General features: G+C 40.5%; 1 protein-coding gene across 5 annotated transcripts in view; it reads right to left on the reverse strand.

Moving 5' to 3' along the window:
* Nucleotides 1-729: 729 nt before the first annotated feature.
* The window catches only part of MAP2K4 (mitogen-activated protein kinase kinase 4), a 105,222-nt gene continuing 87,218 nt past the window's right edge, over nt 730-18,733 (reverse strand). For 2 of the 5 annotated variants that reach the window (XM_022596226.3, XM_022596223.2), the window contains 4 exons: nt 11,214-11,291; nt 8,681-8,829; nt 4,509-4,554; nt 730-3,317 (listed from right to left, as the gene is read on the reverse strand). In XM_022596226.3, coding sequence (XP_022451934.1) covers nt 3,204-3,317; nt 4,509-4,554; nt 8,681-8,829; nt 11,214-11,291 — 387 coding nt within the window. In that variant the 3' untranslated portion in view covers nt 730-3,203. The other 3 variants (XR_016388839.1, XM_089900331.1, XM_089900332.1) reach the window with 3 other exon arrangements.

The raw sequence follows: 18,733 nt of genomic DNA on the forward strand, positions 1-18,733 counted from the left end.
TTGCCTCCGAGATCAGGTTAGCAGCAGGCACAGGAAAAGGGTAAGGTGCTGGATTAGTTAGTCTATGTTCAATGAGTCAGGATGTCATCAACGAGCGACAGGTGGGAGCACAACAGGTCAGTTCTGGGGCTGGAGCTCCAGATTCTTCTCTGTGGTAGTTCCCAGGCCTCTATGGCTTTTTGCTAATTTCCACTGTCCTCCATCCATAAACCTCCCGGGTCTGACCTCTGCAGGGCTTTGACCCACCAATCTCCCCCCTACCCCTCCTCTCTCGAGTAGCCGTGAATGAATGCATGAGCTGACATCTGATGCCTACCCAGCGGCCACAGGACTGGAAGCAGAAAGCAGGGCTGGCAGCCAGATGTCGGGCCGAGGCAGGCCGCGTTCTTACAGGCTGTCTCTCCACCATGACACGGCACCCTCCTCCTTCAGCAGTAAGAAATGCTGGGTCAGGCCAGGGCAACCAACAAAGAAACAAATCTGAACTGACCCCATCATCACGCCTGCTCAAACAGAAAGCAAAGCTTTTTTCCAAGAAGAATAAGCAGAGAAACGGCAGCCAGAAGACAGGGCGAGAAAAAGAAAGAAGCCGTACACACTTCCAGAAGAAGAGAATTTTCCCCCATGTGAAATGCACAGATAATTTAATGCAATTGACTTGGAACTGGATAATTCCAATGGAACTGACCCTCTCAGGGTCTGACTTCAGAAAATCAAATTACAAAGTCATCATCACATCCTAGATTTATTACAACTGACCTGCAGGCAAAAGGATAGAACTATTACATAAACACTTCGATTCCATGTATATATCTTAAATAGAGGAAGAATTCAAACAAGAATACAGGATAAAATATTCCAAGCTCCAAGAAGCAGTTATGTTACTGAGCTCCATTTTTACAGACAAATAAGGCAATATCCCTGCACATTAGCTTTTTGATAATTTTTATACATTTTTCTATGGTACAAGAGAAAAATAACCAGAGCTCACAATGTACAGTTCTTATACTATTTTCACAGTTTGTGAACACTATACACCCTTTTGTTTTAATAAAGATACATTGTAATAAACTCCTTGCCCTTAAGTTTATAGTTTATAATAATCTATGATTAATACACTAAAATTGCCTTTTTATGTGGTCATCCACACAACAGAACGGTCAGATTAGCTCCTGGACAGTCAGAATTGCTTCTATCTCCATTGGTATATGGCAAAGTGACCCCATGCTGAGCCACACAGGAGGCTGACAGCAGAGATGCAGATTCCTCTGGAGTCCCCGGGAACGGTGGAGGATGATGGCTTGGTGTGGTCAGAGGCAGACACTGCAGGGCCTCCTGTAGAGCACTGGGAAGCCTGGGCTTCAGGTGCCATGGGGGAGAAAACAGGAAAACCAGGCAAGTGGACCAAAGCGATAAACCACGGGTGAATTCTGAAATTTACAGGGATGTAACTGTAAACAGCACCATTCTCCCTTTATTGTTGAGAAGTGTTTGTGACCGTCACCTGGGAGGAGACACAGCAACACCTACCACTGTTTGGTTCCGTCGCAGCCCCATCTGCGTCTCAGACCATGGCAGCTTTCTACTCCAGTGTGCATGAGCCACTCACAGTGCTGCCTGACCGACTGTCACACAAACGCTCGGGGCCAGGGAGGCCAGAGTGAAACCACGGAGACCCGGCCCATGGGTAAGGGAGGAAGGACAGCAGAAGATGGCAGATTTAAATGGCCTCTTAGAACTATTCTGGGGTTCTTCGGGGGTTTTTTGGTTTTTGTGTTTTTGTAGACTCCCAATTCCAAGAAATGGTGGTGACCTGCTAGAGATTCTTGCAGGTGGTGATCTCACCTAAGAGACTGCCGTTTCCCATCCTCCTCTGGTCAAGCGGTTTTCTCTAGAAAAGATGCTCCTTCATTACCTACCACATCAGCTGGGCCCCACGCTTCTCAGCCTTTTAAACAGTAGAGCATGTGAGAGACTGGGGGCTAAAAATCCTTGGTAAGGAACATCCTTGGTAATTATAAATGTTTCTGATACAGGAGAAAAAGGCAAAATATTGGATCAAGCAAAAGTCACATAGTGGCCATAGACCACACAGGTGGGTAAAGAGATGCAGAAGCTGAAGACCTGGGCCAGTGATGTCGAACAACTGAGATTTGGTCTTTTGCTGCCTAGAAGAAATCTTTATCTAATCAATCAAGGCACATTGCTACCAGCTACTTCTCCCTGTTAGTGAGTTATGATGGCTGAAGTATCAGGCTTGGGACCAAGGGGAAATATACAGCTGCTACAAGTTGTTCCATAAGATTCTAGGATTAAAAACAGCTGTAAACTTTGCCCTCCGTACTTTTTTCTTCTTCCAGTCCAGGTGGTCTGTGCCAGGTGGAACATCCAGTTGGCAGCACACCGAATTCTGAGAATGAAATTCTTAGGATCAGCACCTTCTCTGACAAGTGGCAGACTCCTGAGTCTCCCCAGTGAAGAGCAGAGGGCTGGGGAAGGAGAAAAGAACACGTTCTGTCCTGTCTCAATCTTTTAACGTTCACCTCTCTGAACGCAACGTGGTTTTTGGTAAAGATAAATTCCCTCTGATTTAACATGATATCTCAAACAGGGAAGGAATTTGGCTAAGTACATCCATCCCCAGACATCGACGGTGGCTGTAAAGCAACAGAATGTCACATCAGTAAATCTATTGCACTTGGTGAAGACAGTAAATCCCTCCTCCGTCTCCCAGCTCCAGAAGGCAATGCGTCTCGTTGGCTGTGCCCGCTCTTCTCACTCCAGCCCGAGTCTGTGTTCAGACACAGCGCATCCATCACCGCATCCTTCCAGTATTTGAAGTCTGACAAAACACCATTCCAGTAGCTGCGTCTCCAGGTTTCGAGTCTAGAAATGAATTTAAGATGTGATCTAATCACGGTCAACAAATTGATCATACTGACTTCCACATTTCATGAATACGTCCATCACGAAAGAGCAGGATGAGGTCTCTCTGACCGGCACTAACACTGCGTGATCGCTCAGGTATTACAGGGATGCACGTTCTAGGTGACGAGAGTATACAGACATGATGGAAACGAACACCAATCTTATTGCACATGGTGTCTGGGCGAGCAATAAAAACACTGTGGTACGGGATGAAGATTCTTTACGTCTTGCTTCCTCTCAGCCCTTTTGCCTAGGAGTCTGACGTAGCAGCGATGTCAGTCGACATACATGGGAGAGCTGGGAGTAGCTGGCATTTGATCCAGGATTTTACAAACATAGCATGCGACCTCGACAGCGCGCTCTTCATACATCAAAATAAAGGGATGTTTCTGCAAGAATATTGAAAAACAGAAAAAGAAAAGAAAAATGATCAATATTCGCATCAGAGCTCACACGGAACTTTTCCCAGTTTCGACACAGCACAGAACTGCAGGCTCCAGCCAGGTCGAGCTGTAAATGACTGTAGCAAGGCAAGCACAGTCTGCACTCCACGCAGACGTGTTAATGGGTGTGAGCCGCTGAGATACGATGCACGGTGTCAGGCTCTGGAAGAACCGCCCTGGCTGTGAGGTCTGCAAGCTTATCTGTGTACCAGGACGGCACATTCCTCAGCACAAAGCATAGCTGGAGCCTCCGCCGCCATCTGAGAGCCAAGAAGAACTGCATGAATCACGGTCGCTATTCCTCGTGGGACACAGGCATAAACTCCAACCTCCCATATCTCCCCACATGTAGCAGAAGGACCTTACAAAAAGGTTTCAGTTTCGACCCTTCTGACCCCCACTCCAAAAGGCACAATGGAAACTTCTCCCCTGAGCTTGTGCGCTGTGCTCTCCAAAGCCTATGGCTCTGTACCTGCCTTGCAAACTCACTTTTTCGTCCTCCACCCCCAGCGATATTTTTCTTTCATAGCTTTGCTAAGTACACTAACCAAATACGTTTAGTCAGTGCTGGGGTTGACTGGAGTTCTACCTAACATCCTTGGAGAACCAGAAGCTAGTGTGACAAGTGGGTCTTTTCCTAAAATATTCCCACATTATTAGGTCACAGGACTTTCTTCACTGCCAAGACCAAGGCCAGATCCGGTAGACTGCTTAAAAAGTCCGAGTTCCATGGAAGGGTGAGAACTTTCAAAGAAATGAGAATTGGCCATACGATGTCAGTTTGTGTGAGAGCTTTTAATAAAGGCAGGATGAGCACAGTAAATTCCTATGGCCGTGTTATACACACAGACCATGCAGTGGAAACGGCTCCTCAAAGTGAATGTTCAAGCTCCTTCAGGTAGTTTTTATAACATGTGAAGGCCAAAATTTTCCATGAGAATCTAGCTAGTAAATTAGTAGGAAAACTAGACCTACACATTTTCTCTTCCCAAATCTCTTTGCTTTAAAACATTCTTTAACAACACTCATTAAGGTCAATCAGTCTAGGACAGAGAGGCCGGCTGCTGCTTAGTGGACAGCATGCTGGAGGGCTCAGGAGTGAGGAGACAGCTCCAACTCCCCAAGTCTCAGACTCACCAGAAGTTCTTTATACTTTGGCCTTTTGGATTCATCCTTGGTAAGGCTAAAATAACACAAAAATTAACATCGTTAAAATGGACACACAGTTACCCAAGTACTTTTATTTTCACGAACAAAGTATTACAATCAAATAAGTAGTTTTTTTTTCCCTTCAGATACAAAGTCACAAAGCAGACAACCTGCCAAACATAAAAAACACACAAAAAATTAGGCAATCTACAATCTAAGGATTTACCCTTAAGATGTTCAATGTAGGAGCATTAGTGAAAAATTAGAAACAAGTTAACTGGTGAAAATTGGATAAATCATGGCATAGCTACATGTTAGAATACTATGTAGTTAAATGTATGAATGCATGTGTAAGTATAAGATTGTAAGTGTATATGCCTGTGTGCCTGTGTGTTTCTAAATACATACGGCCACTACCCTAAGAGAAACTTGTAATCCAGCGAGTCTGGGAGATAAGCTACATATGAATTTTATAAACTTATCCTTAGAACTAAAACACTTTTGCACTCTGTATCTTAGTTCTGTGTTCTTTGTTCCAAAAGTTTACGGTAGTACAACTTCATAAGGACTATATTGATATATTAAACACCTCTGCCCTCCTGACATTTTCCCCTTGAATTCTACCCTGTCTAATTAATGCGCCAGAAGTGCTTTCATTTTGTTTGTATTTTCCTGATCTATCTTGGACCATACCTTAATCACCACTCTCCTCCAACCTCAATTACATTCACTTTTTTAGTACCAGACGTGAATCTGGGCAATACAGGTCCCCTATATCTAAACTCAGTGCTGTTCTTCACAGCTGCACCTTCTGTAGTGGACGCCTCACCGTACTACACAGATGCCTTCTTTAGGAATGAAGGACTTACTCCTCCGCTGCCGGGAGGGCTGCCAGCAGGCAGCCCTCGGCTGTGGCTTCTAAGGGATGGCATCAGTTGAAGACAGCCACCTTGGCCTTCTGGCGCCAGCCTGTATCTAATGACTGATCCACAAAGGGGCATAAAAGTCCAAGACCCTCCTCCCATATGAGTCAACCTTGGAGGGCCAGCCCAGCTTCACAGCTTCCTACAGGGCTGGTGGAGGCTTTGGCTGAGGCTGCATTGCAGCCCAACTCCCCTTTCTGCCTAGCCCTGCTTTCCCTCCCTTTGCTGTTTGTTGATCCAAAGATCACTACCTACCACTTAACCAACTTCCTGTACACTTTTTACTGTCCCCAAAGCCTGCTTTCCAGGGAACCAACCTGCAACACCCTTTTGCTGGGCTTACTTTTCTTCTTGGTCAAATATATCTTTTCAAAACAATCTATGAATGGTAAACTCTTAGGCTTTCCCTTCCTGGAAAAAAAAAAATCTATACTTCCTCCTTATTTTGAATGATAATTGAGTGCCCATGTATAAAACTTTAGGATGAGGTTGACAATTATTTTTCCTCAGCACTCTGGAGCTATGACTCCACTGTTTTCTGGCAACTAGTGTTGCTGATGACGAGTCTGCTGTCAGTCTGATTCATTCATTCTTGCAGGTACTCTAAGTTCTCTTCCTGCCAACTCTTACTTTATCATTGTTCTGCAATTTTGCTTCAGTGAATTTTCGTATAAATTTACCTTTATTTATCCTACGTGATACAGAGACTTTAACTGAAATCTGAGCACCTATCCTAGATCAATTCTCAAATCTTTTCCACTATTATCTCCTTAAATATTGCTTCTCCACTTTCAGAGCTGTTTTTCATTTCCATTATATACATCTTAGAATTACTCATTCTCTTCTCACTGATTTTTAACTATTTTCTTTCGTACATATTAGTCTACATCATGCTGGGGAAACCCTTCAAGTCCATCTTCCAGTTCCGCAACTCTGTCTTCAAGTGTTTTCAGTCCAGAGTACATCACATCTGTTGTATCTTTGTATCAATAGCTATGTTTTTTCATTCCCAAGCCTTCTAATTAATTAGTTTTCATAGCTAACTGTTTCATTTCTGTTTACTTCTTCCTCAGTTTTAATGAAACTTACACCTTTACTTCCTTGGGCATCTTAAATATACTTATTTTAAGTGTATTTTAGACTATTCCATAATCTCATCTCCATTAAAAGCAGCTTTATGTTCTAGTCTGTTGCTTTTCTTTCTTTTTATTTTAAATTAATTGGGAGTATAGTTGCTTTATAATGTTGTGTTAGTTTCTACTGTACAGCAAAGTAAACCAGCTATATGTATATATTTATGCCCTCTTTTTTGGATTTCCTTCCCATTTAGGTCACCACAGAGCACTTGGTAGAGTTCCTTGAGCTATATAGTAGGTTTTCATTTGTTGCTTTTCTTAGCATTAGACTTCATGCTTCTTCATCATTTTTTCATTATTACCCTCCCTTCCCATGAAAGTTAAATACTGCATATCTGCTACAAACCATTATACTATGCAAGGTTTTCTGGCTCTCCAGAACAAGTTTTTGTCCCTTGGGGGTGACAGCACTCCACTAAGAACGCACGTTCTAAACAAGTTTTCAACAAGAAGTAATGATTGGATAGACATGCATCATAAGAAAATACAGCTGTGACAAAAAGAAGGAAAATGGCTTGGAACAAGGTGATACTGGATTATGAGGAAACCAAATAGGAATCCGAATGATCCAGGTTAGATACTAGAAAATGCTCAGGGATAGAAGAAGGGAGAATGGACAAATGTGGAGAGCTGATACGAGCATATCACAAAAACATATAATACTTCAACCGCAGACCTTAATGATCTGGAATGAGATGGAACTATGTACCTACTCAGGGAAAACAACGTGAGATTCAAGTCTATAACCATTATTTATGGGAGAGAACTTGCACCACGGGACACAGAAATAAAAAGTAAATATAAATATAAATAAATAAATAAATAAATAAATATATATAACAAAACCAACAGAGATCAGGAATTAAGAAGAAAGCAATCCTGGTGGAGTGTTCCCAGGTGATTATTTTAGACATTATGCTCTATGACTCACACAGATTCTTTTAACCAAATATTTCATTAAAGTGGAATATATAAAATGATCACATTTTGCAATTATATACTGTATATATGTGTGCAAATTGGTAAAAGTAGATGGTTTTTTAAAAGGAAAAAGCAGCCAATTTGCGTCATCCTTATGGCCCTCTTCTATCTAAAAATCTTGAGGTATTCTTCTCCCCTCTGAAAACCAACACAAAAGTAGAATTTGGTTAGAGAAGATGAAAGGGACTTGAAAACTGGAGCCAAACAAATGTTTTCTACATATTCAAAAAGAGGGCAATGCTAGACCATGAAACATTAAGTCTTAGTCTTATAGGACCTAAAAGAGTAGAGAGAAACAGCATTCCTAGAAAGAAAAAATTAAGAAAAAGAAAAGCATTTTCAAGAATGAAAATATACAAAATGCTCTGGCTTTTTGCTCATAAATATATCTTACTTTTAAATCATGTTGGATAAACAGAATAATTATCAAAAATATTCAAATGATAACAAAACAGGTTTTATTTAAAATTTAGATAACAAGGCACGACTGTCCTGTTGCCATATCAGTGTATATTTATTCTTACATGCTACGAACACATACACACCTGTAAAACGGGGAGTGAACAATATCAGGTGTGGGGTTCCTAGAATAAGGAAACTTATTGGAATAAGGTTCCTTGGAATAAGGTCTCTGTGAGGCAGTATATGGTTCTACCAACTGAGCTTTGGGCCTGACACTACTACATACACCCAGCTGGGTTACGTGTCAGGTCAGAGCAGAGAGCCACCCCTGAAAGTCTGGCAGGATCTTAACCTAGTAAAAGCTTCCAAGTGATTCTGGTACAATTTCACTGTTAGAGCCACATCAGAATAAGATGATCAATCTCACCTAGGCTGTATTTCTTGTACAAGGTACTAGAAATCTGGAGGCAGCAGCTTCTCCACCACCCACATCTGTTTTTCATCAGTACCTGAGTAGCAGAATAAGAGAGTGATGCCTCTCCAGGCTAGCTGGAGCCTTCCATGTAGCCACAGTGATCCAGAGTCCCAGCTGAGAAGACAGAGCGATATGAAGCAGGCTCCCTTCCCCAGTATAAAGTACCAGTGTTGCTAAGATTAAGTAATCACCTCACTGTCCTCTCACCGTATATCTCTGAGCATTCATAAATCAAATACTCACCACAAGTTGACAAAGTTGATGAAACTTGGGGAAAATTCCCTTTCCTCAGAATTACTCAACTGTGGTGGGTCTCCTTTCACAACTTGTGTTAGTTGATCAAACACACTATTCCACTTTGGATAAGGAAATCGGCCTGTGGCCAATTCGTACTAAAGAGAACACAGAGGAAAAAGCAAAATACACTGGGCATTACTTATTAATCCAGTACTTATTACTCCTCACTGGAAAGGCCACATTGTAAATCTAAACTCCAAGCAAAACTCTTGAAAAAGCCTTGACTCAAATCAAGATCAGGTTGAGGTGCAATCTTCAGAATTATGGCTAAGTGGAAGGGATATTTAGAAATCAAGATAGTATGTCCATATCTGCCACAGGTCAAACATATTTGTGAACTGTATTCCCATCTTTCTCCCACTCTGTTCTGAGGACAATGGAAACCTAGAAACTGTGCTTTTTCCAAGAACTAGGTTTAAGTCTGCAGCATGGCCTAAATGAACCCCATTTTACGTGCACTGACAGGCGACCCCAAACTTATCAGAGATGGCACATGACAGACAGAGCACTATCTGGGAAGATGGTTTTGGAGCTTCTTCCACTGAGATTTGACTTTGTCAGTTTAGTCAAATATTAAAGTACCAGTTTGCACAATGAAAGGAAGGCGAGCAAGCAATCATAAAGCTGTCCTCCGACAGGAAGCTGGTATGGGAGGGCCTTCTTCCCCAGAAGAGGCCTCCTGCAGCTCAGCACCGTCTCCACTTGCACCTGCGCCTGTGGGAAAGCAGGCAGGTGGGCACGCACACACATGCGCAAATCCACTCCTTTGGCTGAGGTTTCTTTTTGATAAAAATACAAACACTTGGGAAGAAGTAAACCTCCTTGATTACTCACAGCAATGGGAATTGCTTCATTAGATTCATCCCTGAGAACAGGTTTTGATAAGAGAAGGAAACAGTAGGATACAACATCATAAGGTGAAAGACTTAGGATCTTAGGAGTTAATTTCACACATCTCATAATTTTAAAAATATTATATGAAAATAATGTCTCTATGAAAAATTAAAAAGCAATTATAAGTACTGAACGCCTTGCTTTTAAACAAAGTTTAGCCAGAGGTACTAAAGGAAATTGCTTAAAAAATTCCTATGTTAAAACCTTTCACAGAACAAAATTTTGTTTTTACAATAAAGTAAAAACTTGCTTTTTAAGCATAACTGGCTTGGACATAGATAGGTATTTCTGAGTCGTGACTACCTCTTACATGCAAACAGTTGTCTCAGTTGGTAGCTATAAGTCTTGCTCCAGTCACCAGACCTAAGATTCCCAAGTTCTGTGTTCTCTCCTGACTAACTGGGAAGGAATCCCCTTTGGTTAGTGGCTTCACGCTGAGAAAAGACTCCACAAGGTGTCTCCCATGTCTGCTCACAAGGGAAACCAGATGGAGTCTTGTGCAGAGCTGAGCTGTCAGCCTTCATGTCTCTAGACGGAGAATTCATTAGGTGTGGCACAGTGACTCACCAAGGACACTCACAAGGGTGTGTGATCGTCAGGAAGAGGATCTTAGTACCATATAATGCCAATAAACAAATGGAGATTATTTAACAAGCTACAGGAAAAGTTCACTGCTCTGAACCTGGTGTCTCGGGGCTCTGGGGTCTTACTAAGACGGGAGGAAAAGTTTTGGGTTGCCTACCAAACAGGACACAGCCCCACCTATACTGATGGAAAATTCACATCCAATGTGGAAGAAGCTGCTCTGAGATCAGAAAAATGCCATTCAGCCCTGGTAAAACAGCAAGCACAAGAAAATAAATCTAAAACTTCAAAACAAATTTTGGTAATAAGGAAATCAGCAAATAAATCTGTTTTTAAAATAGAACCAAAATTTCAATACAGTCCACAGGTGAGATAGTTTATTTCATCGTGCTTGTTAGTTACAAACTAAGTAGTCTTCTTACTATTCTCGCTCAGTGTTGTTCTAAGGTAGAACTTTCATTGAGAATTGTCACTGCGGTGGTTCTTGTCCTTCAACAATGGAATTACTTTCAGCATGTGTGACTTTTCTATTCGGTGAATAGAAGATTCCAAGTAGTATATAACTACCTTCATACATATAAGTATGTGCACCTAATACACACACTGTCCACAGTATTACTGGACATACGACTCCTGCTTGAGATGGGGACGCAGCTGCACTGCTGCACCGACCGCAGGTGAGCTGGCCTCCCTGTTCCTGCTCTGAGCGCAGTTCTGACTCCTAGTATCCGTGGCCAAGAGATCCAGGGCCACTACATTAAAGAGCCCTAGGCACTTCACAAAACCACAAGGGAAATAATCAACTCTAGCTTGAGTTTTAAGATAAAAACTTGTTTTTCTACACTTGGGGGGCAGGGAGAAATAGGTATATAAAATCAAAGACTATAAGAGACCGGATATGTTCTTATGAGTGGTGAAAGACTGGTTATGGTTAAATTTTCTTTTATCTCTAAATGTCTTATAACACGACAACGACAAGGTTGAGTGAACACGAACATACCAATGTGATCCCCAAACTCCAGACATCAGAGCGGACGTCATATCCTTGTCGTGACGCACTTGGGTCTATTCTTTCAGGCTAAAACACAAAGAGAAATCACAGTCATTCATTACACACACCCTCCAGGAGCAAGTAATGGAAGCAGGAGCTGGGTAGGCAGCCAGAACACCAGCACACTCCTAGAGGAATCCATGTCTAGGGCCAGACTGGGAGTAACAGGAAGCCAATATTATACTGAAAACGAACAGCAAGGAAAGACCCAACTCAACGGCTTCCTCCATAAAGGGAATACAAGCCTAATTTTTCCCCCTAAGGACGCACAAGAGTTTACAAAACTGAAGCTGAGAACAGACAGAGGGAGAAAAGGGGAGGAAAAAGGAAAAACATAAAGAATTACAGGGCCAGATTAGTAGCAAGTAATGGGAAAAAGAAGGAAAAAAAAAGACTAAGTTTTAGAATCTTATCACTTTTTGCTTCAGTGAATAAGGACATACCACAGTATATTTGAGACACAAAAGCAAGTATGAGCTAACTTTATTATAATTGCTCCACTCACTCTTTATCATAAAGCTAAATATCTATACCTTTAAAGATACAGATTTACAGAACTTCCCTGGTGGTGCAGTAATTAAGAATCCAGGGCTTCCCTAGTGGTGCAGTGGTTGAGAGTCCGCCTGCCGATGCAGAGGACATGGGTTCGTGCCCTGATCCGGGAAGATCCCACATGCCATGGAGTGGCTGGGCCTGTGAGCCATGGCCGCTGAGCCTGCACGCCTGAAGCCTGTGCTCTGCAACGGGAGAGGCCACAGCAGTGAGAGGCCCGTGTACCGCAAAAAAAAAAAAAAAAAAAAGAATCCATCTGCCAATGCAAGGCAAATGGGTTCAAGCCCTGGTCTGGGAAGATCCCACATGCCATGGAGCATCTAAGCCCATGCGCCACAACTAGTGAGCCTGTGCTCTAGAGCCTACGAGCCACAACTACTGAGCCCACGTGCCACAACTACTGAAGCCCATGCGTCTAGAGCCCATGCTCCGCAACAAGAGAAGCCACCACAGTGAGAAGCCCGGGCACTGCAACGAGGAGTAGCCCCGCTCGCCACAACTAGAGAACGCCTGCACGCAGCAACGAAGACCCAACGCAGCCAAAAATAAATAAATAAATTTTTTAAAAAAGATATAGAGTTACATCTATATCTTTAAAGATATTTGTCAATTAGTCTAATTGTTAACCAAATTAAGGCATTGCCAGTATCATAATATATTATCCTATCATAAAAACAGCAAAAATCATTTTTAGTAATTTCTATGAAGGGAGCATTTTTACATTTCCTTGAAATAAGGGACCATTATTTACATAGCGTGCCAGGAATGGAAAAGAAGAGAGAGAGAGGGTATCAGTAGCACAGAGCTGACAATGGATCCTTAGCTAAGGCTGACAGTAACTGCTGTTGAAAGAAACGTCCAGAGAAGCATAATGGTCACTGTGTTATGTTCTCTGCCTGTCAGCAACAATTACTTTGGAGACCTATGCATTTTGTTTTGAATATGAGTACTGTGTTGCATAAATATTCATTGGAAGCTCTTCACTTTTACTTTTAGATATAAATATACTTATTTACCTGATAAGATACACATTACATAAAAATCCCAGATAGTCAACCAAGAGAGAAAATACTCCATCCAACAACAGCAGAATACACATTCTTCTCCAGCTCACATGGAACATTCACTAATATAAACCATGATCTGGGCCATAAAACACACTTTATGTTTAAAAAGTGAAATCATGCAAGGCATGTTCTTAGACCACAAAATAATTATATTAGAAATCAATAATAGAAAGATATCTAAAAAATCCCCAAATATTTGGAGATTAAGCAACACACTCCTAAATAACACATGGATCACCAATGTATGGATACCAAGGGGGAAAGGGGTGGGGTGGGGAGGAATTGGGAGAATGGGATCGACACATATACATTACGGATGCTATGTATAAAATAGACAACTGATGGGAACACACTATATAGCACAGGGAACTCTACCTAATGCACTGTGGTAACCTAAATGGGAGGGAAGTCCAAAAGGGAGGGGATATCTGTATGTGTATGGCTGATTCATTTTGCTGTGCAGTGCAGGCTAACACAGCATTGTAAAGCAACCATACTCCAAGAAAAAATTAAAAACAGAACACACTTCTAAATAACACATGGATCACAGAAGAAGTCTCAAGAAAAAGTTTAAAAATATTCTGAACTAAATATTAATAAAATGAAGTTACAAAATGAAGTAATCAATGAAATTATTTACTGAAATAATTTCAGTAAATTATTTCACAGTACTCATGTTCAATTTCAATGAAAGTGAAATCACCAAAATGAAATTACCCAAAGTTTGTGGGAGGCAGTGAAAGTACTACTCAGAGGGAGACTTACGGCAGTAATTGCATATATTAGAAGAGAAGACAGATTGCAAATCAACAGCCTAACTTGACAGCTTTAAGGAAACAGAAAAAGAACAAACTAGACTCAAAGCAAGGAGAAGGAAGGGAGTAGTAAAACGTAAAGCAGGGCTTCCCTGGTGGCGCAGTGGTTGAGAGTCCGCCTGCCGATGCAGGGGAGGCGGGTTCATGCCCCGGTCCGGGAAGATCCCACATGCCGCGGAGCGGCTGGGCCCGTGAGCCATGGCCGCTGAGCCTGCGCGTCCGGAGCCTGTGCTCCGCAGCGGGAGAGGCCACAGCAGTGAGAGGCCCACATACCGCAAAAAAAAAAAAAAAAAAAAAAAAAAAAAAAGTAAAGCAAAAGTAAGTGAAACAAGCGAACAAAAATCAATACAAAATGTCAAAAGCAGAAGTTGATTCTTTGGAAAGATTAGCAAAATTGCCAAACTTCTAGCTACACTGATCAAGAGAAAGACAGGGAAGACTCAAATTATTAAAGTCAGAATGAAAGAGGGGATATTACTATTCATCTTACAGAAACAGATGAAATAGACATTCTTTGAAAATGAAAACCTACAAAAATAATGTAGAAATCTGAATAACTGCAAAACTTTTTTAATTTTTAAATGAATCTGTTATTAAAGACCTTTCCACAAAGTCCAGACCCAGGTAAGTTTACTGGTGAACTCTTTCAAACATGCAAGGGAGAAATAACACCAGTCTTACTCAAATTATTCTCAAAACACAGAAAAGGAGGGTATTCCTCTCAACCCATTTTATGAAGCCAGCATAGCCATTTATGAAAACCTGACCAAAACATTACAAGACAATTAATATCCCTCATAAATACAGACACAAAAATTGTTAAAATATGAGCAAATCTAACCTAGCAACATATGAAGTGGTAATATATCATAATCAAGTGGGGTATATCACAGGAAGATAATATGGGCTTAATACTTGAAAATCAATGTAATGTACCATATTTATAGAATGATTTTAAAAGTCATACGATCATCTCAACAGATGTAGGATTAGAATCTGATAAAATTCAACAACTGTTAGCATACTGAGAAGGAAACCTCTTATTTCATAAAATGTATGTAAAATAACCTACAGCTAACATCATATTTAGTGGTGGAATACAGAACACGTCCTTCCTAATTAATACTGGGAACAAGGCACTGCTTCTATTCAGCATTATATTGGAGTTCCCAGCCAGTACAAAAAGGTAAGGGGAGAAAAGCACGGCTTTTACTCACAAACATTTGGATTTCTATGACTGTTTAGTTAGAAAATCCCTACTAAAATTAATGGTGAAACCAGCAAGATCATAGGACCCAATGTCAGAATGTGCAAACCAGCTCTATTTCTCTATAATAATAGCAAAATATTGGGAAAAAGTTAAAAATCCCATTTACAATATTAGCATCAAAAAACATGAATTCCTCAGGAATAAATTCAAAAGGTGCACAAGAGATCCACACTAAAAACTATAAAACATCACTGAGAGACAGCAAGAAGATCTAAATCAATGGAGAAACATAACAGGTACTAAAAGACTGTGTGTCAAGATACGCACAGTGGAATGGACAAATAAATTGTGGTCTACTGATACAATGCACAACTTCTCTGCAATAAAAAGACTGAATGACTAATACACATAACAGGTACTAAAAAACTCAGCAATGACAAGATACAGTGGAATGGATAAATAAATCGTGGTCTATTGATACAATAACAACTTCTCTGCAATAAAAAGACTGAACGACAAATACACACGGACAGCATCGATACATCTTCAAAAGAAAGCACACACAAACAAGCACAGACTGTAGGATGGCATTTCTAAAGAACTTGAGGAAAAGCAAACCTAACCGACAGTGACAAAAAATAGAACCAATGATCCTATAAAATATGAGACATATTTTATATCTTGACTGATGTGGTGATTACATGACTAACTACATTTGTCAAAATTCAAATTGTATGCTTAAAATGGGCACCTATTATTTGTGGTTACAGCGCTAATGTCATTCTAAAACTGCTGTATGTTTATGTCACAAACAGCTATAATGTCTATCATTTGTGTGTTAGAAAAACTTATCCAACACCGGGAAATAAATCCAAAAAAGGATTCCGTTTCCTTTCAGTGTCACAGTGGGGCACCAGCAAGCCTGCCCAAGGACTGTGTAAGTGTACTTGTTTCATTAGGGCCCAGACACTTAAGTTACACAATAACCTGCAGATTTTTGTCAGGTAGGGATGCAAATGATTTCTGTCCAACAACCCCAAAAGTTATTATTTTATTGACCTGGAGATAATTAGCAAATTTATATTTTGATTAGCCATCTTGTTGCAATATTCCTTCTTTAGTGACTATAAATACAGAATTATGCAAATGTTCTTTGAGCCAGTTTCACTAACCTGTCTGTCCAGTTTTCTCATTAATGAGTTAAATATATTTTTGACACATGTTCGTTCTTTATTTGTACATGTAATATTTTTAATATTTTGAAAAGTATTCTTTGAGGAGTGGAGATTTAAGATCCATGAAACTAATTAAAGACCCTGTATCCTAAATCTAAGTCAGAAGTATGGATTTGAAAAACAAAAAGCTTTTTAAAATTAACTACAAGAGGAAAATATCAACTTAGAGAATAGGGTCTATAATATTAACAAAAACAGCAAAAAAGTAGTAGATAAAACAATTTTATATCCAAAGCATATAATTTATAATAAATACACAACTCAAGTTACTCTGTATTAAAGTATACAAAATAAAAACCAAGGAATAAGGAGAAATTGACAATCTCAATGTTTTCAAATTTTGAACTCCTTTATTTTTTTAGATTAAAATGGCAAAAAAGTGCTGAACAGGGACCTCCCTGGTGGTGCAGTGGTTGAGAATCCACCTGCCTATGCGGGGGACATGGGTTCGAGCCCTGGTCCAGGAAGATCCTACACGTCGCAGAGCAGCTAAGCCGGTGCATCACAACTACTGAGCCCACGCTCTAGAGCCCACAAGCCACAACTACCGAGCCCATGTGCTGCAACTACTGAAGCCCACATGCCTGGAACCCGTGCTCTGCAACAAGAGAAGCCACAGCGATGAGAGGCCCATGTACCACAACGAAGAGTAGCCCCCGCTGCTCACTGCAGCTAGAGAAAGCCCGCGTGCAACAACTAAGACCCAACACAGCCCCCCACCAAAAAAATTTTAAAATAAACAGTTAAAAAAAAAGTGCTGAATATAATTATAATACAGAACAGACCCTTTCCAATATTTCATTTTTTAATTGACCATTTATCATGCTAAAAGAAGAATTTTAATATGTCCCAAAAGGCAGAAACGTACGGACTAAAATGCTTTGAAAGCAAGTAATAAGTAAAAAGATTAACATGAATCACTTTGTACCGGTTAGCTATTTGTGTAACAAAGCACCACAAAACTTAACAGCTGACACCAACAGACATTTATTATTTCAGGTTTCTGTGAGTCAGGCTTCAGGGAGCATTTTTGTTGGTGGTTATGACTCAGGGTCTCTCATGAGACTTCAACTGAGATGTCAGCCAGGGCTGTCGGCCTCACTGGGGCAGGAGGTCTCGTCACCAAGCTCACTCACACAGTACCGCAGGAAGCCTCTGTTCCTCACCACACGAGTCTCTCTGTAAAGCTGCCTGAGTGTCTTCACAACATGGCAGCTGGCCTCCCCCAGAGTGAGCAATCCAAGAAAGAAAACAAGAAAGAAGCCACATGCCTCTTTATGACCTACTCTCAGAGGGATGCACTGTCATTTCTGCCACATGCTACTCATGAGAAGTGAGTGCCTAAGTTCAGTCCACACTCAAGGCTGTACTTAGCCACCGCCTTTTGAAGGGAGGTGTATTAAAGAGTCTGGACAGATTTTAAAACTACCACATAATTGGTACTTAAAACACTGCAGTAAACAGCTCTTACACCCAACATTTAAAACAACTAAGAAAAGGAAAGTATATATATGTATACACATGCACACGCACACCCACCCACGCATATGTGTGATGCTAAGGAAACAGTAAAATTTCACAGTTTTCAAAGAATTATGGGGACTTCCCTGACGGTCCAGTGGTTAAGACTTCACCTTCCAATGCAGTGGGGGTGCGGGTTCGATCCCTGGTCGGGGAGCTAAGATCCCACATGCCTCACAGCCAAACACCCAGAACAGAAAACAGAAGCAATATTGTAACAAATTCAATAAAGACTTTAAAAATGGTCGACATAAAAAAAAAAATCTTAGAACAAAAAAAGAATTATGTATCTTTCCCCAAAGACTCCTGGCCAAGATGGATTTCAACCTCAAAGAACAGAAAACTATACTATCACAACTGTTCTGAGCTCTGGGGAAAATTTTCTGAGCTCAAGGAGGCCAAAGTTATGTTTTTGATTACTAGGTGATCAATACTTTTTTACTGTATGAATAAAATAAGATGAAAATTTTGCCAATTTGATTTTCAAAACTTGCATAACCCATCTAAAACCTTTACAATGTACACTATAAACCAATCTCAAACATTTTTATGTAGCAATCATAAATATTAATATAGCACATGTAAAAATATATTAAACATATAAACTATGAACCATGTAGGGATTATTTCTGGAATGCCAGAACGGTTCAACCACAGGAAATATATGTTACTATGATGTGTCATATCAACAGCTGCACAGAAACATTTTATCATACACTGAACGATGCCAAAAAGGCATTTAATAAAATTTAATAGCCATTTCTGATTCATTCTTATTCTCTCTCACACACACATTCTCACACACAGATATACACACATACACTTAGTAAACCAGAAAAAGACATTTGCTTTCAAGTCAAGCAACATAAGAATCCTACCATCAATACTGTCATTCAACACTGATACAGTTCTAGGCAAAGCAACAAAAATAAACATGAGAAAAGTAACAAAATATATATGATTATAGGTAGGTAGGTAGGTAGGTAGATAGATATGAGAAAGATCAATAAATATGAGGAATGCTAAGGCAAAAATTACCTGCAGAATGGTACCTTGAGTGCCATCTGAA

The sequence above is a fragment of the Delphinapterus leucas genome, chromosome 19 (assembly GCF_059928025.1).
Source record: "Delphinapterus leucas isolate spDelLeu-1000000601 "Yukka" chromosome 19, BTC_Dleu_Yukka2, whole genome shotgun sequence".
Taxonomy (NCBI): Eukaryota; Metazoa; Chordata; class Mammalia; order Artiodactyla; family Monodontidae; genus Delphinapterus; species Delphinapterus leucas.